This window comes from Clinocottus analis, unplaced genomic scaffold, assembly GCF_023055335.1.
Source record: "Clinocottus analis isolate CAN_PGR_092001 unplaced genomic scaffold, fCliAna1.0.p SCAF_2, whole genome shotgun sequence".
Classification (NCBI taxonomy): domain Eukaryota; kingdom Metazoa; phylum Chordata; class Actinopteri; order Perciformes; family Cottidae; genus Clinocottus; species Clinocottus analis.
The window spans coordinates 19,703,111-19,727,187 of NW_027175931.1; the positions used below are offsets into that span (position 1 = coordinate 19,703,111).

General features: G+C 42.0%; 1 protein-coding gene across 6 annotated transcripts in view; it reads left to right on the forward strand.

Annotated features, from left to right (window-relative positions):
* The window catches only part of synrg (synergin, gamma), a 34,548-nt gene that overhangs the window by 7,977 nt on the left and 2,494 nt on the right, over nucleotides 1-24,077 (forward strand). Inside the window, exons 7-22 of one of the 6 annotated variants that reach the window (XM_068584271.1) lie at nucleotides 21-428; nucleotides 1,269-1,538; nucleotides 2,667-2,744; nucleotides 2,925-3,121; nucleotides 5,532-5,783; nucleotides 5,864-6,003; nucleotides 8,012-8,136; nucleotides 8,639-8,701; nucleotides 10,643-11,608; nucleotides 16,376-16,924; nucleotides 18,028-18,191; nucleotides 18,340-18,393; nucleotides 19,025-19,121; nucleotides 19,458-19,606; nucleotides 20,313-20,423; nucleotides 23,588-23,620. In XM_068584271.1, coding sequence (XP_068440372.1) covers nucleotides 21-428; nucleotides 1,269-1,538; nucleotides 2,667-2,744; nucleotides 2,925-3,121; nucleotides 5,532-5,783; nucleotides 5,864-6,003; nucleotides 8,012-8,136; nucleotides 8,639-8,701; nucleotides 10,643-11,608; nucleotides 16,376-16,924; nucleotides 18,028-18,191; nucleotides 18,340-18,393; nucleotides 19,025-19,121; nucleotides 19,458-19,606; nucleotides 20,313-20,423; nucleotides 23,588-23,620 — 3,656 coding nt within the window. Of the gene's footprint in view, nucleotides 1-20; nucleotides 429-1,268; nucleotides 1,539-2,663; nucleotides 2,745-2,924; nucleotides 3,122-5,531; nucleotides 5,784-5,863; nucleotides 6,004-8,011; nucleotides 8,137-8,638; nucleotides 8,702-10,642; nucleotides 11,609-16,375; nucleotides 16,925-18,027; nucleotides 18,192-18,339; nucleotides 18,394-19,024; nucleotides 19,122-19,457; nucleotides 19,607-20,312; nucleotides 20,424-23,587; nucleotides 23,621-24,077 lie in introns of all 6 variants that reach the window. The other 5 variants (XM_068584272.1, XM_068584273.1, XM_068584274.1 and 2 more) reach the window with 5 other exon arrangements.

Sequence of the window (24,077 nt, forward strand, 5' to 3'; positions counted from 1 at the left end):
TTATTTGTTCATTTTTACAGACTCATCGCCACCACATCCTTCTGTCCCCACTCCCTCCCTCCCGACACCTTTATCGGAAGACAATGACGAGTTTAGTGACTTTCAAGGGCCTGTAGACGCCCTCGCCTCCTTCCCTTCGCCCTCCTCCACTTCCTCTGCATCCGGCTTCTCCTCTCAGGCCCTCACCCAGCCTTCGTCCACTGCCCCCTTCACCCCGGACGATGACGAGTTTAGTGACTTTGTTCAGGGTCCTCCAAATGCGTTCCCTCCCCCCAACTTCCACCTCTCCTCTCAGGCCCAAGTCCAACCTTCATCCCCTTCCCTGAAAGCAGGACTGTCCTCTTCCCTCCCTCAGTCCCTTCCTGCCTCTGTGTCCATTTCCACTGTCACTCAACACTCTGCTGTCAACAACAGCTCTACATTTCAAGGTAACTGTCTTTTTGCTTTGTTGACACCTCCCTGCCCCTCCTCATAGTATATACTCAACCATATACATTTGGAATGAATCTGGATGGATTTTTTATTTTACTGCTGGTGCTGAATATTTTTTTCGCTGGCACGTCTGGGTTCTGCATTGGCCTTGGCCTGTGTTACAGTATAAGAGCATGCAGCTAGCACAGCAGATGACCTGGCCTTATGACCTAAACCTACACAGCTACCAGACACTACAAACTAGGTAACCAAGGATGCAGCATCAATAAGAAACTGACCTTGCTTCATCACTAGAAAAGTATATTTTTTCTCAGTAGGTTTCAACCATAGCGTAGCTGAATCCATCATTGATACTAAATCTTTTTGTGGTTCGATAGAAGACTGTCACACATGTGTCATCTGCCATATAATCTTTCGAATGAGCAGCTGCTCTGTGACAGCTCTCAGTCTTTAAACTATGAACGGCAGAGAGATCACCTCACGTCCAGAGAAATCCAACAGCAAGCCTTCATCGAGTGTCACCCCCTACCCGTCCTCTGAGACATTTCTGACCTAGTTGTTTAGCATCTGGAATAAACAGTTTAGATGTCCTCAGGCTAGCATCGCTTACATCTGACAAAAATATATTTCTTTTGTCAATATATTTTAGGATTTATTTGCTTTTTCAGATAATGTAGAATCAATTGCAGGTTGGATAAGATATTTGAATAATGTACACGGTAGAAATACAGATTGATACACTGTATATTCATTTAGTAATTAGTTGAATACAACTTCAACTGCTTTGTATAGCCAGTGTGTGTTTCAAGAAACCTGTTCCTCATTCACCCCTCTAGGCCCGTCCCTGGATGAGAAGCTATTCTCCTCATGCGATTTTACTGCTGGTAAGACGGCACAGGTTAGCTTTACATCCAAGCCGATTTTGGCTGAAATTGGTCCCGGAACTAAAGTGTCAACCCAGTTTCACTCCAGCACTAAAGCGAGGAACTGGGCTGCGGCCCCTGCAGACTTGAGTTCAATCTTCATCGCAGAAAAGATACCTGAGGTACCAGTGTCGGCACCAATCGTCGCCCCATCAGCTGTTCCTCTAACCAGTAGTAACAGTGGTGAGAGACGTGCCTGTTTATTAGTCTTCATAGCTTCTTCTTGTCTCCATTGCTTTGCTGCACACAATCAAGGCAGTACCTTTCTTTCTTTCCTGGGAAAATATCTCCACTCTTTCTAACAAACAAAAGCTGATTCTGTACATTTGCGTCATAATTGTTTTATATGAGATTCTGGGCTGGTCTTTATGCTAGTGTAGCCTATGTGCTCTGAAACAATATTCTGCTACGTGGCAGGTGTCTTTGCGGTATCCTCCCTGGTGTCTTAACAACTGCTCTCAAGCCAAGTCTCTGCTCTTATATCTGCCCGCTTCATACCTCTGTCACCTCCAGACCAAATCTTGTTACAGGGGCTCCTCGTGTTGGTGCTCTCTGCACACGTTGTGGAAATGGACTGTGTCTGTTGCGGTCCTGAGGTGACTCAATAAGCTGCTGTTTGTTCCTTCGCTATGTAACACCTTCTCAGAGAACCACCTCTGGTGCATGCTGACTGCTACGGTTTAACAGGGATGCGCATGGATTGGCAGGCGCCACACATACCCAAACATAACTTTGAGGCTGATTGTGCATGCCACTTGGCTACTCCGTCCTGCTTTCATTGGTTTGTCTGTGTCCGTGTCTTCCGTGTCATCAAAGGAAATGCAGAGGCTAGTCTCGGAGACCTGGGAGATTTGTAATAAGATTTGTTTAATTACCCGCTGATGGGATTCATTTGTGTAAAGCGGCTTCCTGAGTAAACAGATGCTTTGTAGACTCAATAACATGTCTTGTAAAGGACTGAACATTTGCGTTGTAAAAAAAAAGAAAAGGTTTGACTTTGATTTTTCTTTTTTTTAAACTAGCAGTTAAAATTAAATTTTTAGTTATTTTTTCTTACAAGGCAGTTTTCTTTTGTCTGCCCCTCCTTGAAGCAAGACATGTCTTACTCTTGTCATTCAGTGTACTAGAGCATAACATTATGCAGTCTTCCAGCCATCAGATGTATGATTTTTTTTTTTTTTACGAGGCGTGGCAAATCGTATGCCTGGGAAAATCTTTTGCTATAACCACTAAGTAAGTGTGTGTGTATGTGTGTTCGTGTGCGTGTGCGTGTGTGTGTGTGCGTGTGTGTGTGCACGCTTGTGACAGCAGGTGTTGGCGTGTACCCACAACAAGAGCACATTCAGCCCATGCTGCCAGCCTGGATTTACAATGACAGCCTCATCCCAGGTAAACATTTCCACATGAATATGTCCAGTATAATGTTTCAAACATTCATATTGGATGCTGTTTTTTTTTGTAGAAAGGAAGGAAGCTTTATACATTTTCATTATGATTTAAATTTGAGAGAATTTAAGTTCTATTTTTAGCATGCATGAATATTGTCCTTTCTGTTTTGTCTTTCCTCAGAAATGTTCAAAAAGGTTCTTGAATTCACCATGACTCCAGCAGGGATAGACACAGCCAATCTCTACCCTATACTAATGTCATCAGGACTTCCCAGGGAAGCACTGGGGCAAATCTGGGCGACAGCCAACCGCACAACACCTGGCATGCTGACCAAAGAGGAGCTCTACACTGTACTTGCACTAATTGGTGTGGCCCAGGTAAACACTGGAGTCACGACAAATTATCCCCTTAGAACGACTTCACTAATCATCATGCATGGCTCCCACAGAGCCTCGCCATCAAGTCCACACTATAATTAGACGGGCTTTGCTAGAAATGGGTAGAAAGAGGCAGCGCTAGAAATCAGCCCTAGGGCTTGTGGGGCATTTGAAGCCAAACTTATTGTATTTATTTTTATATATATGTGTGTGTGTGTGTGTGTGTGTGTGTGTGTGTGTGTGTGTATATATATATATATGTGTGTGTGTGTGTGTGTGTGTGTGTGTGTGGACCCCTCTGGTAATGCAAATCTTCAGGAACTTTAAAACACCAGTACAACAAGGTGCATTCTCTTTACTTTGTTGGATAATTTATCTGCGAACATCTTGCTTTTTCATTAAATACATTATGGCATCAAATTAAATGGGGTCACACCAGCCACCGTGCCATAGTACCTCGTATGATTTCAATTGATCAACCAGTATTTTCTATTTGACTCGTATGTATGAGGATGTGCGAATGTAAAGGTTAATTCGATAATGGGCAAAATTAAAAGTTATTTCTTCCATTGCCACAGTATGTTTTTTGCAAGCAGATTTGACCAATTGATTGTTGTTTGATTTTTTCCTCCAGTTTTTAAGGGTGGTCTTGGGATTAGCTTTATCAGCTAGTGTGGATTTTGCGGTTTCTTTCCTCAACTGAGGATAAAACGCCAATTCAGCACATTGAGGGGGAGAGAGGAATGCTTACTCCTAAGATTGTGTTACCTTAAACCAAAAGTGCTGTCATGGTGGACAGATCCATAAAGAGTGCCCTGTTTGTTCATTTGTAGTGGGTGGTGTATGAGTGAGTATTTTTGCAGATTTGTGTTCAGAGGTTTTTGGTTGATTTGATCCACTTCATGGTGCAGTCTGAAAGTTGAGAGAAGTTGTTTATGATATTGATTAACTTCCTGCAGGATGCTTTGTGTTTTTCATAGTACATTTTATGTTATCCTTTTGTCAGATGGTACAAGTATAGGGGTTCAATAAAAATGATGAAATGGGAATTTTTGCGATATAGTCCTGTTAACAGTGACTGGCCATGGCTGTATTTTACTCTGTTTATATCTATTGAATCCACAACTCTCAGAAGCAAATTTGTTGTAGAAAAGTTTTCTTCTGGCTATGATTAATGGTGTAGTTTTGGTAATTGTTTAAAGAAAACATGCTTTTCCACCCCGCTGGTGGGTTTTAGGGTTCAGAGGGTTAGTGGACTACTGTGCTTTGGTTAAGATTCTTCTTGACTTTAGATTGAAGAAGGAACTATTGTTTCCAACTGGAATGCCTGTAAATGAACTTTTATGTCAGTATTGAATAATGATGTGGGGCTGTAACTAGAGGTAAGAGTCCAGTCCTTCTCAGTGTTTGATAACACTTTTATTGCAGTACGTCCCTCTGAGGGGGGAATTGACCTTTTCTATTCTTGAGAAAATTTTCAGGAATAGCAGGTTCAGGGTCTGCCATTAAAGGAATTCAATAGAAAATCCACCTGGTCCTTGTGCTTTAGAGTTTTGCATTTGTGTAATAGTCCTAAGAGTGATAATGTCGTTATCATTGGGCCATATGTTTCAACTCTGAACAGTTTATCGTTGATTGAGTCATGTATTATGATATCTTTTTACTGTAGGTCCAATATATAGCTATCAAGAGTAAAATGTATGTTTTTACCAATCAGAATGGTCACACCTCTTTGTTTATGGTTGTAGTAGCTGAAAAAACGGAGTTGGATTTTAAGATTTCTTCATCAGTGTTTTCAGTAAGTGTCTTAAAAGGCGTATGTTCACTTCCAATTTGATTAGGTGTTCCATGACTTGTATTCTTTGTCTGTGAGTGCATACCAAGTACATCCCATTTTAAAAAAGATAGGGGCTGCATAAAAAGGAAAGAAAAGAAATCTATTTAAAAAATAGTGTTTTGAACCGTGAATATGTGAAATGGGGAGAAAGAAAGTGTCGGAATATGTGTGCAGGTGTGAATACAGTTTCACTCTATTTTGTTCCTTTTAAGTTAATATCTTTGCTTTTAACAAGTTATTTTTGTTCATGGTATTCCAGTTTGCCAGTGATTAGTCAGGAGCTTCAATTGATGCGGTTACTGAGTCTGTGAACACGATGGAAGATGGTTTTGTTTCTAGGTTCTTATAAAGGGAGATTTCTGCTGAGCGAGCATTAAGGCCTCTGGGTCATTAGATGTGGTGTTTTTCCAGTATGCCTGAGAAAATGAGATTGTAGTGCATACTTTACATCTCCAGTAGGGCTTCTTAATTTTTTCTTAACTTTTTTTTTGGGTCAGAACATCATTAATTTCATGAGTGTTTCCACACTAGCTTCCCTCATCAGTCTCTTAAAATCTGTTTTCTTTGTTTCAGAGTGGCCTCCCAGCAATGAATGTGGACATTCTCAGTCAGTTCCCTTCCCCACCAGTGCCCAACCTGCCGGCCCTGGCTATGGCCATGGCCTCCGTCAGGTCCCAGCACCAGCATCAGCAGCCCATGATGACCAAGCCCCCGGTCTCTATGGCCATGCCCACATCAGCACCACCAGTTATGAGCATGACTACCGCAACGCAGGCTCAAGCACCCACAAACACTAACTTTGTAGCTAGTTTCCCGCCTGCACAGGTAACACAACCTTTTAGTTCCGCATTATCTATTAGTTGATCATAATTCACATCTTACTCACTGACATGTTGTCGGCTCAGGGGCCCAAAGCCGATGACGATGACTTCCAGGATTTCCAGGAGGCTCCAAAGGCAGGAGCAGGAGACCTGTCCTTCACTGAGTTCCAGGGGGAGTCGGGTGGAAGTTTCCCCACCACCCTTGCATCGCAGCACCAAAAAAGGTATTGGCTGTCAGTGCAGTGGACATGCAAAATCCAATTTTAATTCAAGCTTACTTTATTGTCTTGGTCAAAGTTGTAGTTGTCGATGTTCACCATCTAATATGATCCTGATGCTGAGTTTACGTTTCCAGTTCCAGTCTTATTTCTTACATCTATTTGCACTCTCATCAGTTCTAATTTTCTAAGGAAAATATGTCATTATTTGTAGTGATAAGGGATTCATATGAAGCCATTCGTTGGTGATTTATAGCTGAGCTATTCTGCATAATATTTTTGTCTTCAATCGTTTATCTGGGAAACCATACCGTCAGGCACTGTGGCCTAATATCTTGTAATAACCTCCCGTAGAATAGCAATGAGTTTAGCTCTTTTAATTAATTCTTTTCAATGGCTAGGCCCCTTTTTTATATTACTTTGCAAGCTCATGTTGAGAAGACTGTCTTACTACGGAGAGGAGGCTGAAAGGCAATTATCCGTTTAAAAGCCAAAAAGATAGCAGAACTTATCTCACATCTAAGTGGCAGCGACGACGACACAGACCCTTAATGCAGTGGTTCTCAAACTTTTTCTGTAAATAACATCATTTTGTGACTCCCTCTGTGCTTTTATAGTGACAGAATAAAGGAAATTACAATAACTTTCAAGTAAACCAGGTTGCTCCATCAGACCAATTTCTTTTTAAATTGCAATCACTTAGAACAATGAAAATAATAACTAATATTCAGTTACTACTAAATAGCTCATTGTGGAAAACAATGAGCTAATATTTTTTTGACAAAACGAAATGAGTGCAGATATGTGAGCATCAGGTTGTATCAGTATTAGTGGCTGCAGTGAGCTGTATTTGTAGAGGAAAGCAGCTGCTTTCCTCTACAAATATGAACTGGCTTGTAGATTTGATACGGCCGCTCTCAGTTCAGGCTCCATGTTCATGTGAGATGTGTTTTCTGTTTCGAGAGACGGAACAGCAGAAAAAAACCTGACGGAGACTTCTGGAGATTGACTTTTGGCAAAACGCCAAGAATCGGCGAGTCGCGCATGCGCAAGTTTAACCTGTTAACGGCGTAACTAAACATTTACCCGACAGTACAGGCATTTCTCCATGTTTATTAATGACTTTGTTTTATGTCCGTGTACTTTGTACTTTTGTAATTTGTGAAGTTGTCTACTTTTCACGCGACATATTTTTTGACGTTTTCTGTCCGCTGCTGTGCGTGTGCTCAGTGCTCACCTTTATGCGCGCAGGCGTCTCTGCGCATGGGGGCGGAACTCGCGCAACCAGTTAGAGACATACATGACAAGCTGTGTGTAGATCCGATCAATAAAATACGGCCGTTTAGTTTGTTTAATAACAGATAATGGTGTAAATCTGTTCTACAGGAAAGAGAACCGTAAATGACATTTTGTGATCAGGCACTATAGAAAAAATTACAGGGGGGCGGGTTTTTTGTTCAGGGGGGTGCCCCGCCCCCATATTATAATGGTAGGGGAAACACTGGAGCTGTCGTTATTCAGCTGAATGTCATTTGGCAGCAACACTTCATAGGCGCCCAGTAAGCTGTGCACAAGTTAGAGCATTGTTTAAAAAAATCAAATCAAATCATCACAGATGTTTAATTAGTCAAGAATGTATTTCTTAAAATCCGAAGAGCATAAGAGCAAACATTAACAGACTGCAGTGCTAATTGGACAAAACTCCAATTAAAACTAACAGCCACTCAGTTATGAATGTAGATGAATACTCGTATGACCTTTTTATAGCACTCTTTTTGTGTGTGATTCAGTCTTTTTCAATGTTTTCATGAATAAAGCACTGTTATAGATAAAATTGCCCTCTGCGTCCATCATCACCACCGTAATGGTTTGTTCTACATCACATAAGAACACTTAAAAAAAAGCACTCACTCACCAAACTTTCCAGCCTGTTTAATCAGCTTATGGGGATTAAACTCTTTTATCGAACCTCACTTCTCCTGATGTCTGGCTATAACTATTGTGTCTCCTGCAGCGCGTCTGCCATGCTGACTCCAGTGTCTGGGTCTTCGTCCGCCTCCGTCTCCTCCTCTGATAAGTACGCTGTTTTCAAGCAGCTGTCTGTGGAGCAGCCTGCAGAGCCGACAGCCACCGCCTCAGGTACCTTGTCTCACTCACACGGAGTGGACGTATGTTACGAATCACTGTCCGCTCTCCAGGAAATGCTCCAGTCAGGCGACTCTAGGAAGAAAAGATGATGCAGATTAGGAAGGAAGAACTATAATCTTCAGATGTAGCAACACAGATAACGTCTTGTCGCTCATATGGGTTTCCACACATTTCTCCATCATACAGCTGAGGAATAGCGCGGCCACTATTTCTTAGATTCTAATATATTATTCTTTTCTATCCACCTCCATAGAGCGTTTTATTACTTCTGAAATAATATTGATCCCCGAAAGTTTCCGAATGCAATTTTAGTCTTGGACATTATTTCCAATTAGGGCACCTTCAGTTTTTGGACATTGTTTTAACTTGTAATCTCAGTGGTCCCTTAGCAAATCTTAGAGTAGCAAACTGCATGAAGGCAACACCTGCCTACCTGTTTAATGTGTTGAATTTTCTGTTCATGACCCATTCTTCATTATTTGTTCTGATCCAGATCTTGGGGACAAATACAGTGTATTCAGACAGCTTGAGCCACCTGCTGTCAAGAAACCAGTCGGTAAGAAACTCAGCCACACTTTCTTGCACATTCAAGTCTCCTGTTTCTAAAACGCACACTTTAGAAATCAAAGTGTCTTAAAAATACATGTCTGGTTATTCCTGAGAATAGATATTTTGGCCTCTTTGCCAATTAACAAAGAGGGCCCTTGGGCTCTGATATGGTCCCTCGTTGTGAAATCCCCCCTAATTAAACATTGTATCATGACTCGGGCGCTACAATGCCATATTTTAATGCCATTTCTTTACACTATATCTTGTATTGCAAGCCTGCAGTGTTGATACCAGTGTGTTTCCCATCCCCGTTTCATTAGAACAGTTTCCGATGGGGACAGCTCTTACAACTCCAGTAAGTCATGCTTTGCGGTGACCTTTCCTTGGCATTGTCAGGCTCCATCTCCTTAATGAGCCCATTAGTTATCTCTTTTCCACCCTGCACCAGCAGTGTGAACAGATTCTCTGTTTCCATCCATGCATATATTATACAGCAGTGGATTAACAACCCCCGAAAACTCAAGAATGCATTCAGACTTGCTTTCTTTGTGGTTTATATCAGCTGCTTATTCAAAAAGATTTGAGACAAAAAGATTCTGTTCCAAAGGTTTTTTTCTGGTGCTCTTTTCATAGCATATATGCAGCTTTGTCAATGCAAACATCCATCTTAACAAACACTTTCCGTTTGTTACATTTTGTTACATGCTGTTTTAAGATTTGTTTCCAGCCTGAAATCATGCATTTAGTGAACAAATATTAAATTTCTCAACCTGGCTGAAACCACTTGAGCCTTTGAAAATACTTCCAGCCTATTGAATGGGTTGCAATGATAAACGGGTTGTGTTTGAAGGGACTTCCCCTTTTAGACTTGAGGCCCAAAACGAAACAGTGAAGCTAAAGGAAAAGAACAAGTTCATGTGTGTTTCAACCAAACCAGTGCTAATAGTGGTTTCCGAGATTGTAAAGTCAAATCTATCTTCTCCAAACTATTGTAACGTTTGTCTTAAAAATTGCATCTTTAATTAGGGATGCACTGATTTTGGTTAAACCGAAGCTGGAAATAAATTGGTGTGACCAATTAATTGTTGGAAGAGATATATGCTTCAACATCTCCTTTTGCCAAGGGAACAATGTTTCCATTGCATTTTAACTTTATGGGATGGTAACTATTGTTCCAGGTATTAGCCACCCCCCCCCAAGGAAATTAAGTGAATGTCTTGTAAAAACACTTCAGATTTTGGTTGCGAAACGGAAGAAAATTCCTTTTTTCTTTAACTAGTGATTTTTTTCTTTAACTATGGACCATTGTATATACAAACTTATCACCTTCGAGGTGTCGATTATCAGGAATTATAATGGCCTCCATGTTGTGTCTGACATTCTGGCCTCTAGGTTGTCTATTAATTCCTGCTCATGGAGACCTCGTTGGGCATTATCCCCTACATAAATACTTACTTGCATGATAATTACTTAAATAAAACAGTGACATTGGACCCAGGTAACGATGTCAGTATTGTGACTAAAAAATGTATTTTGCTGAGTCCCTATATTTAATTTGCAATTTTAAAGTCGACGTCACTGGGTTAAAGTTTTGGGATTATCAAACATAGGGAGATACATAACTTGTTAAGATGGACATTACTTTTGCAGAATTTCTTCATCTCCTGTTCCAGGTTAAACAGCTCATTGCATGGTCGTGCGGATGTCTCTCGCTTTTTTGTGCAGTGAAGTGTGCTGTGTATTGGACTCTCACTGTTCATCAGAAGACTGGAAGTTCACCATCAACGTTCACTAAGTGACAGAACCACAACTAATAACTACCCGCTTCCTTTTTTTGTAGGATTATATTATAACAGAATCATGGCGACCGCAGCTGTACATTTTCGATTATGTCTCTGTCATGATAAATATTTTGCAATGATCTTACATGGTTTTCTTTGATTCGCAGGGGAAGGATTTGCAGATTTCAAGTCTGTCAGCGCTGATGATGGCTTCACAGACTTTAAAACCGCAGACAGCGTCTCTCCATTAGACCCTTCAGACCAGGCCAAGATCTTTCAACCTTCCTTCCCCTCTGCTTTCCCAACTTCTCAGTCTCTACAACATCTACCACAGCAGCAGCAACAGCCAGCAGTGTCTCTTTCTCAGCCCAAAAATCCTCTCAACATGGCCGACCTGGACCTTTTCTCTTCTATAGCCCCCTCTGTTCCTGCCCCCACTGAGACAAAACCCAGCACATTCCCCTCAGTGTCTGTGCCCCCCTCTCTAGTGCTCTTACCAGGTGGAGCCAAACCTCCAGGGGGAGGTGCAGATGATTTTGGGGATTTTACCCTCTTTGGCTCATCCTCTGATGCTGCTCAGGCTTCAGCAGCGGGAGGAGCTGTGGCGGCGCCTCAGGACGACTTTGCAGATTTCATGGCGTTTGGCAGTTCTGGTGGGGAGCCGAAAGGCGAGAGCGGCAGCGTGGGCGTCCAAGGGGAGACCTCCACTCAGCAGCGACCTCAGCAGACCTCAGACAAGTATGACGTGTTCAAACAGCTGTCTCTGGAGGGAGGCCTGGCCTACGATGATACTAAGGAGAGTGGCGGTGGCTCCTTCTCTTCTCTCAAGAGTGACACAGATGACTTTGCCGACTTTCAGTCCTCAAAGTTCTGCACGGCGCTCGGGGCTTCGGAAAAGACTCTGGTGGACAAGGTGGCCGCTTTCAAACAGGCCAAAGAGGACTCCGCTTCTGTCAAGTCCCTCGACCTCCCGTCCATTGGGGGGAGCAGTGTAGGAAAGGACGACTCCGAAGACGCACTCTCTGTGCAGCTGGACATGAAGCTCTCGGACATGGGCGGAGACCTGAAACATGTGATGTCGGACAGCTCTCTGGACTTGCCCGGTCTCTCGGCTCACCAGCCTCCCGCTACAGGTGAGGAACTAGTGCGATTGCTCTGGTGAGGCCCCATCCAGTTACACACAGTATTAATTCCAAGGCCAGTAGTGGCCTCTTCTCCTCAGTGCCCACATGAGACCACCAAACAGAGGTCAAAGGGCAAGTAATGATGTCCTAATTGAATTGAATCTGCTAAAATACTGAAGACAGACGTAACACTACATGAATAACATATCAGATTAGATTGTATCTTTCATTCTACATTTCATCAATCATTTAATTATTATTTATTTATTAATTATATATGTATTTAAACCCTTAGACCCCCGTTTCTTTTTATTCCCAAATTCCTTTCTCCTCCCTCCAGTCCCACCATGCATATATATTATGGTTGCCTAGTTTTGATGTGTTAGCAGTCATAGTTCAGAGACGAGGTCCCGGTCGGCTAGCTGTGCCGACGGGGCACAGATTTTTCTGATAAGCTTTGTGTGTGTCGTTTCCACGCTGCAGCAACAGACGTGTGCGTCCCGTTGATGTACCTTTTGCCTCCTCAGGCCGAACTTTACAAGTGTGTTGTTGACGTTTCGTGCAAGGCCAACAGAGTGGCCGAATTGAATACTTACGAGTACAGGAGATTGTTACGGTGACAGTCGTCTTGTTTATTGTCATCACAGGTTTCACACAATTGGCTGCAGTTTGCCAAAGGCGTTCTCTGTAAGCCATCAATCAACTTTGTAACTGGGTGCGTAATATAATATGCATTTGCTGAAATTAGATTCCTTAGATTCCATACAATGTTTCCTTAAATGTGCAAGATGCGAGATTGGGAGCATTTTGATTGCCTTTGATTGGCTACACAGTGAGCTCTTAGCTTACACAACTAACAGAACTAACTACTGGTGGGTGACGCTGCAGTTTGTAGGAGGATGTTTTTGCTCGTGGCGGCATAATCGCCAGTAGACGCCATATGATAGCGGCGCAGAACGAGGGCCATAATTTAACCCGTGGGATACGCCCACATGCACTAACATGCATCAAAAGCACATACAGCTAGCTGTATGTCAACAAAGCACAGAGAGAAGCTCGAAAAACAACACACACAGAGGGAGAGCGACTTCATTCTCTGCTCAGGTAGACATTACTTCAATATATCTTCACACAGCAAATAGTTGTTTGATGCTATATTAATGTTCAGAATGTTAAATACAGCTCCTTTTAAATGAGAAACAGGAAACAAGCTATTTTTATAAATAAAGCGCTGTGCCACAGAAGCAGTTGAGATGTTAAGTGCATCATAGCTGGACGCGAAACAATTTTTTCCGCCAGAAGTATTCCCGGGTTTTGCATAGGACGCGCACACACTCGCATACATGTATTTAGTTTGATTAAAAGGAAATTAACCGAGTTTCGGTTGTAATCCGGTAATGTTCATGCCAGTGTTCCCTCTCTTTCCCTCTCCGGTGCTCATCATTTATTCATTGAACATATCACCCTCCATGCGATGGCTCATGTTTCACAGAAAACGTTACATTCTGAATGTAATCTGAGACGACATGTAACCACTCAAAAACTCTTTTGTTTGAACCTTTATTGAACCCTTTTCTATGGGTCAAGGCAGTCGACAAAGTATTCACCTGACAATATTGATTCTTCTTATTTTTTTATTCATCCATTCAACTTTTTGATGGACGGCAGTTGATCATCACTTAAATTATCATCACTCATGTATCTTATATCATTTCACCCAAGGAATTGATAATTCATCTCCCTAATCAGAAGAATCATGAAACAAACATGCCTTATTTATCCTTCTGTACAGTGGTTGAGCTAAAACTGTCTCCTATTTAGTGACTTGTTCCTCATCTAACTGAGAGTCCAAAGAGCTGCAGTGAGGCTACTCCTGATAACAGCGCCCAGTTTGAATCAACTCATTACTAAGAAGCTTTCACACTACTGTAACAGAAGCTCCACCTTTCCCAGGCGTTCATTCTTATTTATCAAATGTTCTTTTTTCGGAGAGCTTTGGGACTAATCTGTTGTTTAAAGTGTAGCAGGCCAAGCAGTTTGAACACCTCACCACGCTTTGCACTGGGTTTTCGGACATGTACGTAATCTTAAAGAGACAGTATTTCTCTTGTGAGGTTCCTTTTTAGCAATCCAGTTGTATTTATTTGTTTGTTCATTTTTTACCGTTATCTGTGATATTGCAGCATGAATTATCATGTGTGGCTCTCCGGTTTGGCTCTCTGAGGACACGATGCCGTTAGTATTACCCTTCCTGCCTTGCTTTTTGCTGCAGTATGCCTGCCTTTTCAATTTGTGAAATTGACAAGAACATAATACAAGATATCATTTTATGCATAATAGTATTTGCAAGTTGTTTTTATCAAAGGAAACAAATGTATACAGATATAATAGTGTATTTTTATTACAGGACTACGAGCTCTTTTTATGAAAGACTCCTTGATCTTGGCGTGATTTGCAAACTATGTAAATTAAATGTAGCCTACAGTATTTAGTACGATAAAAATATTTTAGGTCAACATTCCAAACTAAACATTGTTGTCTCAAGTGATGATGTGCTATTATTTAGAGGATCAACAGAGTTTGTGCACATTAGCCTGCTTTGACAAACAATCACTGTAGCAAGAGAAAAAGGATACTGTCTCTTTAAATCTGTTTCTGCATCTGTGATTGGATGTAATTAAAACCTTTTCCGGGATGTCAGGTGTAAGAATAACCCTCTTTGTTTCCTGTAACCCTTTGAGTGCTTGAACAAGATCACTTCACATTGTAATATGCAGTTTATGAGGTTAATGCATACTTTGTGATGACCTTATTTGTTATTCAAGTAAATCTTATTTCTTATTTGTAAATGTATCGACGGCAGCCTCATAAATTTTGGCTTTTAAGTCCTCACTGCTCCTAAAATGCAGTTTGTTCAAAGCCTTTCCAAACCAACCAATTTGTCACCTCAAGTCCTCAAAGGGTTTATGCTTCCTGCCTCGAGCTTGTTCTTCGAATTATCTTTTCAACTTGGCTTTGCAAGTGTTCTGTACTCGTATCTTTTCCAAAACACCTGTTTCTTTACATTCTAATAGTAAAACGCAATTTGTCATCTTCCCAGAATTACTGATTTTAGTCTGTGAATGTGCCTTCTCATTCTGGTTCCTGCTTCTATATCCTCAGATTATCTTGGTTTTACCTTCTGTTTGTTTTCAATCTTTTTTTTCCTCCTGACTCTGCATGCCCTTGTATTCTAAATGACTGAAATCTAATATTTTACAAGTGTTAGTTTGACAAACCTCTTGTAATGATAGACCTCTTTCACAGTACTTTGTGATCTCTCTCTCTCTCTCTCTTTCTCTCAACTCATGTTGTCGTAATAAATATTACTGTTGGTATTGCTGGAATGCGTACCGTCTTATTTTCTCCTTCCTTTTCTTGACAAGCCGCAAAGTGACACGAGGCTTACAGCACTAGGTCCTTGTCAATTTCACAAATTGCTTTTTACATCTGAAGGGGTTCTGTCATGCAAAATAGGAAGTGTTCAACAAGGTCAATATGTGCGTGTGTGTTTGTGGTTCAGAAAAACAGAGACGTGATTCCTCAAGTGTTGTGACAAATATGTGCCAGTTAGTAATAGTGGTGATAAAGAAAGAGATCGCGACACGGTGTAAGAAACACAGCAGATGTAATGGCATGGTGTTTTATTGATGTTGTCCACGCCTTGACACACAACTCTTCAGGTTGCTTTTTAGGACATTATAAAGAGATCAACAATGGCTAATGTTAGGAGAGCTCTCTGAGAATGAGAACAGCGTGGTAGCCCGTGTAGAGAGAATTGTCCACTACAAAAAAAGGCAGTGTCAGTATTCATTGTGTTTCAGTAAAATGACACCAGTCATTTTCTTCTCATAAACATAATTCAGCCTAGATATTAAAACATTTTGTCCACAATTTGCGAAGGAAGTTATTCAACAGAACTTTAAAAAATGTCGATGAGCGGTATAACTGTCTTCGATGATATTAGTCAGGCGCATATATTATTATAAAGATGTTGACATTGTAAATATTCTGAATTCCGGTGTATGTGATTGTCTGTATTGCAAAATTAGTTTTCACATCTTTTAAGGGCAATATATTTGTTTCAATTCACAACACAGCTCATCGTTGACTATGTAGCACAGATGATGCTACACAACATGCCAGAGGGTCAGTTTTCCCAAATAACAAAACAACCTATAGTTGTGGTGATGTAGTACTTTAGGTTTTATCTGCATGTTTATTTTTTGATATCTTGGAGATTGCCTCCATCCTAGAACAATTAAGGTGAATGGACATGCATTTGTGGTGCTTCCAGGATTGAACGATTCAAATTCAAAGATTCCATATAAATATAACAATTATTATGGATAATGCTCTGTTTTTATAGGGACTATTTCTATGGTTGAATGTTTTTCGAATGAAAACTGTCCACAGAGAGGTGTGGATTATCCAGGTAATGTTGAGTTGTTGGTTTTTTAGAAAGAGATGGTTCTGTTGTTGTTTTTAGTGTAGTTCTCAATCTTGTGAGCGCCACAAAAAGCGATTATTGGGGTGAAGGCAGACGTGTCAGGATGATACATCAAAACCTTGCTAAATAAAACCAAAACTGTCTTCGGGCTCAACGCCACTTGAGGTAAGGGAGGAAATACAACCCTTGAGCTCAGTCCCTCATCCAGGCTTATTAATCTACCTTCTGTCATGACAGCATCTATGCTATTCCTAGGAACCACCGGTATGTCTGTGTTGTCATTACAGAAGGCGACGACATGAAATTTGACCCCTTCGGGACGTCGGCCCTCAGCACCCTGTCCAGCTACGACTGGTCAGACCGCGAGGAATCTCTGCCCGGTGAGGTCAAGAAGCCGCAGGGCTTTGAGGGGGCGTCCCTTCCATCTCTAGCGCCAGCACAGAAGAAGGAGCTGACATTTGGCAGCACAGAAAACATCACAAGCAGCTCCGTAGCAAAGGTCACGACCTCCTTTCCCGCAGAGGACAGCTTGTCCACAGATGACAAGTTTGAAGCCTTCGCTGATTTTGGCCCCGGCGACCAGGGTGGTGACGAGGACGATTTTGGGGACTTTGCGAGCACGGTTTCTGAAAAGTCTGACTCGCCAGCCGCCACTGCTGATGGCGGCGGCTCCGAGGAAAACCAAAGTGAGGCCTCTGATGAGTTTGGAGCTTTCCAGGGGGACAAGCCTAAGTTTGGCAAGTCTGACTTCCTCAAAGCCAGCGCTCAGACCAATGTCAAGTCCAGCGAGGAGATGATCAAGAACGAACTGGCGACTTTTGACTTGTCAGTTCAAGGTGAGTCACGATCATCATCGTGTTGAACCTTCTGTCTGTGATAGAAGTAACAACGTCTTCAACATTCATTTATGTGATGTATCTTCACTGTGATTTCTGGTAATGTTTGTTTTAGAATATAAGGTTTGATTGGTAATGACTATCACAATTTAAGGAGAAAAGCACAAATAAGTGAATGTTCTCAATTCATTTTAAGAGGATCTAATATAGCTAATTTATTAGTTTTAGCTCTATACAGTAATGGAAACATCAACGTTTTGACCGAAAATTACATATTTTTATTTAAAACTGTGTTTACCAACTCAAAACCTGTGGCCCTACAATGGTGCAACAACACTCTTCTCAGGCCTCTTCTTCCACCCCACAGCCCCTCAAATCAGCAATACAGCTGTCAGACAATAGATGGCACTGTTGAGATGACAGCTCTGCTGTAGTGGCATTGAGCAGGGAGATGGATTAGAAGAGGCCAACAAATCCATGAGCACAAATTAACTGTATCCACTGAAAGACTGATCATTTTTTAACCGCTGTTTACGGTTGTCATGTTCCAGGAATAATTCATCAGTTTTTCCTGCACTGTGATAAAAGCCCATTTGCCCCATAGATTTATCTCCCTGTGCTGGATTTAATTTGTGTGAGAAAGAGACCCTTTCTTTCCTCTCAGCACCCAGTGGGACAGTAATCGGATCTTGGGGGAGCTTCTGGGTTGTGGGGCGGATGACGCATGTCTCTGCGGGTGGTGGAGAAGTTTGAGGGGGGGGGATAGATTACCTGTGTCTGGACACACACGCACACACACACACACACACACACACACACACACATGCACTAACTGCCAGACACCGATGGAATAGCCAATGTTTGTTGTGGTAACCGGCCAGGATTTGCCTGCGAGTCCCCATGAATAATTCATACCTGCATATTTGTGCCTCTGTTTTGTATGTAATTATTGTCACAAATTAAGTATTTACTCATGCTGTCCTTGTCCAGGAGGAACTATGATTGCAAACTAACATACCTCAAAATGAGTCATTACCATAGGGTTGCTGTACTGATAAACAAAAACAAAACCAAAAAGGTTTGCTGTTCTCGCTTTGTCTCAGGCTCCCACAAACGCAGTCACAGTCTGGGCGACAAGGAGATCGGGCGTTCTCCCCCGTCTCCAGCTCCAGATCAGCCCTTCAGAGACCGATCCAACACCCTGAGCGAGAAGCCCGCCCTGCCCGTCATCAGGGACAAGTACAAGGACCTGACTGGGGAGGTGGAGGTGAGGCGGGCCCGGCGTTAACTGTTATCAAGCACCAGATCTCAGGACAATATCAGGACTGTGAAAAGGCTACAGAATACGAACATGTTCCTCTGTTTTCTTTTGCCTTTGTGTTCATTGAAGATAACTTTGTGCTCTGTTGCTGCAGGAGAGCGAGCGCTATGCATACGAGTGGCAAAGGTGTCTGGAAAGCGCTTTAGAGGTTTGTATTTGTTTGGGACAAGGCTGAAAGTAGGACACAATGGCAGTTTTTCATTGTGAGAATGACTATACAAATAGAAGGAATAATTAAGATAACCATAAGTTGCTGAAATTTTTTTCAACCCAAGGACATTTTTCTTATCGTGGACGTTTTGGGACAAATAATTTCCTTTCCCTCTGAAAACGTACCTTTTTATGATTTGGATTTGAACCAATTATACTTACAAAATATACTTCACACACTTGAATGTGCGACTGTCACTGGTAAACTAAACTACCATACGCTGGGATATTGATTAATTCATGACGTTTCAATTTTATTTGTATAGCCCAATATCATTATTTATTACACATTTTCCTTAAAGGGTTTTAAATTCCATACAGTATATGACATCCTTTGTCTTTAGACCCTTACATCAGAGAATTCAAATAAATCAGTTCAATTGAAAGGGGGAAAAACTTTGGGGAGAGCAAGAGAGCAGAGATCTCCCTGAACTGGAACTGGAAGCTGGTTCCATAGGAGAGGGGCTTGATTTTACTTTTGGCATACAATTCTTGGCAGAGGATATAATTGTGATGAATATGTATGTATACAGTATCATAATGATGGCTACTGTCTTCCCACATGTAAGGTCATCATCAAAGCCAACAACATCCTAAACAGCATCAGCAGCTCCTCTGTCTGCACCGAGGTCATCCAGTCGGCTCAGGGCATGGAGTACCTGCTGGGTGAGGAACCACAAGTCACGCACACACATACACCACCAAGCAAGCCAAGACGAGCGATATTGTGTTAACAAGATGCTGTTAAAGAAGCTTGTGTGTGTGTGGCTTTGCACCCTCTGAAGGACAGAGAGCACAAGATAAAAACAAAGAGCTCTGCTGTGATGGCTTATCTCTGCCTGGTCTGTTCCCTCATTGTGCTTCTCTGCTTTTTAATGAGCTGCGAGTGGCAAACATATCTCAGCGAGGGACTGAACACCATGCGCTTACTTGGAAATGAAACAAAAACGCGCAACAAAACAGGTTTTTGTGATTTGTGCGCTTGTGTGTTTTCTCTGATAGGCGTGGTGGAAGTGTATCGCGTCACCAGGCGCGTGGAGCTGGGCATCAAGGCGACGGCCGTGTGCTCCGAGAAGCTGCAGCAGCTGCTGAAGGACATCAGCCGCGTGTGGAACAACCTCATGGGCTTCATGTCGCTAGCCAAGCTCGCTGTAAGACAATAATACACAATAGAGCGCAGGACCCTGACACAATTAAGCAACAAGACGTGCACACAGATGCGGAAGATGCTTTTACTGCCTTTGGTTATCACCCAGACATGTTTGAACTGCAGGTGTACAAATCCACATGACCATAGAGCACTCTAGTAAGGCTCCCAATGACATAATGTAATGGGAGGATATTCAATAATGTTCCATGAGCTAATAAAACAAATCAATCTTTTGGTTGCACTGCTGCTTGATCCTTTTGGGAGGTCTGTATTCGGATCAAAACAGATGACATGAACATATAGATTTATCTATTTTTACAGCTTCCGCCCTTTTAAGCAGAAACATCGAGGAGGACTGTCCTCATTCATAGAGGCGCCAGAGTTTGCAATATTGTTTTTCACATTGCAGAAGATGACACATAGTATCTCGAGGAGGGAGAGCGAGAACATAAAATGGAACTGATGTTTAATTGAAGCATGGGGAGAGCTTTGTTTCATAAAAGAAGGAAGTCATTTATGCTGGTTTTGTTTGTTTTTACTCCACATAGCTGAGTCTTTAGAGAAAGATGATGATGCTCAGAGATGTTTACTGTGAGCAGACATGCACTCACTGCTGTTATTATAAGAATAGAAATGACTACATTTTGCCCTGCGGCAGGAAGTAAAATTAGTTTGTGTGTGTGTTTTTTTTTTCTCCCCGTCTGTAGCCTGATGAAAGCTCCCTCGATTTCTCTTCCTGTATTTTGAGGCATGGCATTAAAAATGCCAAGGAGTTGGCCTGCGGGGTGTGTCTACTCAACGTTGACGCACGCAGCAAGGTTTGCGCACACACGCACACACACACACACACACACACACACACACACACACACACACACACACACACACACACACACGCACACAAAATAACCGTTAGTGAATTTATTTTGTGCTCACTCACACTGGATAACGACTGAAATTTCTTTGATTTTTAAACGTTTTACAGAACAAAGAAGAGAGCACTATTGGACGTCTGTTTAAACGAGTATGAGACATTCAACTGTCAACTAAATCTCATTCCACTCTTTCCCACTGGGGGCCTTAGGGGGCCTTTTCTACTCTTACCGACGAGCCCGGCGGGGGGCCAGAGTGACACAATTCACTTCTCTCTACTGATTCTCTCCTGCAAGCAAACCGTTGTCTTCAGCCAAAATACCTCTTTTGAACTTAAATCAATTGCCTGTCAAGCTTTCTGTTTCTCACAGATGCAGTTTGTAATGACGCTTTAAATTCAGAGTGTTACATGTAGACAAAAGCAGCACCTCATTTCAAACCAACAACTGATAATGAGAGCGGTCGCTGGCAGACCAGCTATTCTTTATGGCTCTCTAAGACTGAAACTAAATGTGAAATGCCCAGGCAAAGACTCACCGCTCTCACCAGCAGATCATTCATGTCGTTGTACGTATCAGTCCAGATATTTAGCTGTTGGGAGCTAGTTTTACTATTAGCTTAGCTTCTTTGTACTGTGTACTTCCATACATTTTTACTTCCCTAAATGAAATGCATAGCAGGAAAGAACTAACATTTGCCTAATCACTGATAGAAATGCTATGCTATTGTTTTAATTTAACCTGTAGCTCCATAAAATAATGTAGTCAGTTATTTATAAGATCCTTGATTTCTGAATTACCTCCAAGTTACTAACGCTATGCTTGGTAGACAGAAACACACGGTTTAGTACACTCGTTACACTTTATTATTCAATTATTTTAATGCAGGATGTCTCTCTTACTAGAGACCTGTGTGCACCATTTCAACATGTGAAGAAATCCAATGCTTGACAGGCCTGACATGTCTCCTTCCAGTTGCTAAGCTGTGATTGGACGTTCGGAGAAGGGGTGAACGAGCGGCCCCAGCTTTTGTACTGAACGGTGACAAAAATAAATAAGACCTATCCGTAGGATAATAACGTGCACTCTTCAAATAAGTGAGAGAGGAGAGTTGTCACTTTGGCACCTCAGGGCTGGTCCTTGCACTCTTTGATTGGTTCTTCAAGGTCACGAAGGTCATCACTTTGTCTTGGAAGGGTTTCATTTTCTACTCTGTCGCCTCTAACGCGAAGCAACTGCTCATCTCGCCACCTGCAGCTCGCAACCACCGGTGTTTCTGATAAGTGTTCAGTCATTAACTCCGACTGGGCCGCTGTGTGCAAAAATGTCTGTACGTCTACCTCCTTGCCCGCGGTGGCTTTGCTTTTCATAGACGTGGGCCTGTAATGGTATTCTTGGACCCTGCGGTTTAGAGAGCAGGGCAGCGCCGCAGATTGTTTCTCTGCTGCTCAGCCAGAAACAGATGAATTGTCCAGGCAAGATATGGCTGACGGAGAGGCATCTGTGATGCGAGCAGATGTGGCTTACACATTAGTCATAAGCAGGGAGTACAACTGACAATTAGACCTGCACACACACACACACGCTCCATCTCACCTCTCACTCTGATGTGTGTAGAAATTATCGCAGTTTTCTTTTGTCTCTGTGCCACTAGCATGAGATTAATAACCCATCTTTTAATTGCATTTTTGTTTTTTGGCAGAGCCACACTGGTAAGAACGAATACAAGCCGAGTGAAGAATAGCATCCCCTCAGAGTATAATTAAGTGAAAGAGCAGCTTTGGCAGTAGACGGCACTGATTGTTGCATTGTCCTTTCCTGAAGAGGTACTGATTTGTTTTCACAACCGAGGTACTGAAGGGAGGAGATGTTGATGTGGCGTCAAAGAAATGTGACTGCTGAAGAGCTTGATGGCTCATCCTTAATTTAATGTAATCTTTCAAGAGCTTCTGCAAAATATGTATCCCAATGGTTGATAACATTTTTTACCCCAAATGTTTGTCACTCAAGGGCAGCAGCAGCTACGTTTCATCATAAGCGATACTTTTTAGCTAATGATGCTCCAACGCATCTCCGAAACGATGAATGTTATTTTGAGCAATTTCAGGGAGAAGCACGAGAAAAAGATTTTAAATTGAATAATTTTGCACATTTGGCTATTTATATTAATGCAGGTTTCTGAAGAGCCTCCAGGATTTAGATTGATTGATCTGTGTAGCGGGGACTTGAGGAGGTCTGACGGCAGTACTGACAGAAGTTTGGATCCAAGCTTTGTCTGCTTTTTCCACAAATGTTCCCATCCTCAAAATTTTAATTTGTAAATCTGTTTTTTGGGGGCCCATCTCTGTCGGAGCTTGCTGTACACCGTTAAATAAATTCCTGAGGTAACACCAAGTCTGAAAAGAGCCGCGTGAACATGGAGGTTAATCAGTCAGAAACTGCTTATGACCAATGGGGGACGAATCTCCACCGTCTGGATGCAACGGTAACATGACCTCATTCAACTCAGCTGGAATTAATTTTTTACCAAACGGCATAATTTATTTCATTATAATATGAAGAAACGCACATTCTGTATTATGGACACAAGCGACAGTAAAGGTGGAATTTATGTCAGGAAATGTAGAAACGGCAACCAAGCAAGAGACAGATATGCAGCGGTTCTGAAACACAAGCATTAAATGTAAATTCATCAAGGAAAAATCAATTTATAGTTCAGAAGCTCCATTTGTTGCTGATAACTGCAGCAGAAAAATGGCATTTGATGAGCATGTAACATAAAACCAAACAGAAATCTTGTACATACATCAGTGTCTTACGCAGTAATTCTGAGATAGACTTGCACTGATCTGCTACCGTGAGCATGCTAAACAGAGTAATGTATACATATTATAGATCAATCAAGGTCAAATCTCTTGAATTTTGAGATTGAAAATCAAAGCCCTGAGGGATAATAACTTGGACTCTTTCATACTTTCACTGTTAAATAATCTGGGGAAAGAGAGCTCTTTTCTGGTAAACAGCTGATCTGAATGTTTGCTTGCTGCTCTCGCTGTGCACACTTTGCTCTGGGCTTTGCATGAACATGCTGACTGTTCTTGTACTTACAGGCATTGATTAAAGACACTGACAGGAAGTTATGGGTAATTATGCCTTACTTATTTTTTTTTAACTATTGTAGATTCAGGGTAGTTTTTAATATGATCAAACCCGGTAGTGGCTCAGTCTGAATCCCTAACCTTTACATGTAACTATCTATTCCATCTGCAATTGAAGAGTTGTAGTTGTATCTGACCAGCTCCAGCTTGAAAGCACGAATGCTCTCATTCATGTTACAAGTGGCTGTCTGCCTAAAGGCTGAATAACACACATCTGCCTGGTTAAGAAATACTGACCCACTCTCACTACCATACAGGTGAAGTCTGAGATGGAGTCTGAGTGTACAAATGCAGGTTTGACAGGGAAAGGGTCCGCAGTAAAAAGAGGAGGCATCACAGTGCATCTTTTGTGTGACCACCCTTTCATTTGCAACATTTTCCAGCATTGGCAGCCGCAAATGCACGTCTGTGGAGACAAGTAGGCCAGAGGCGCCAAAGAGCT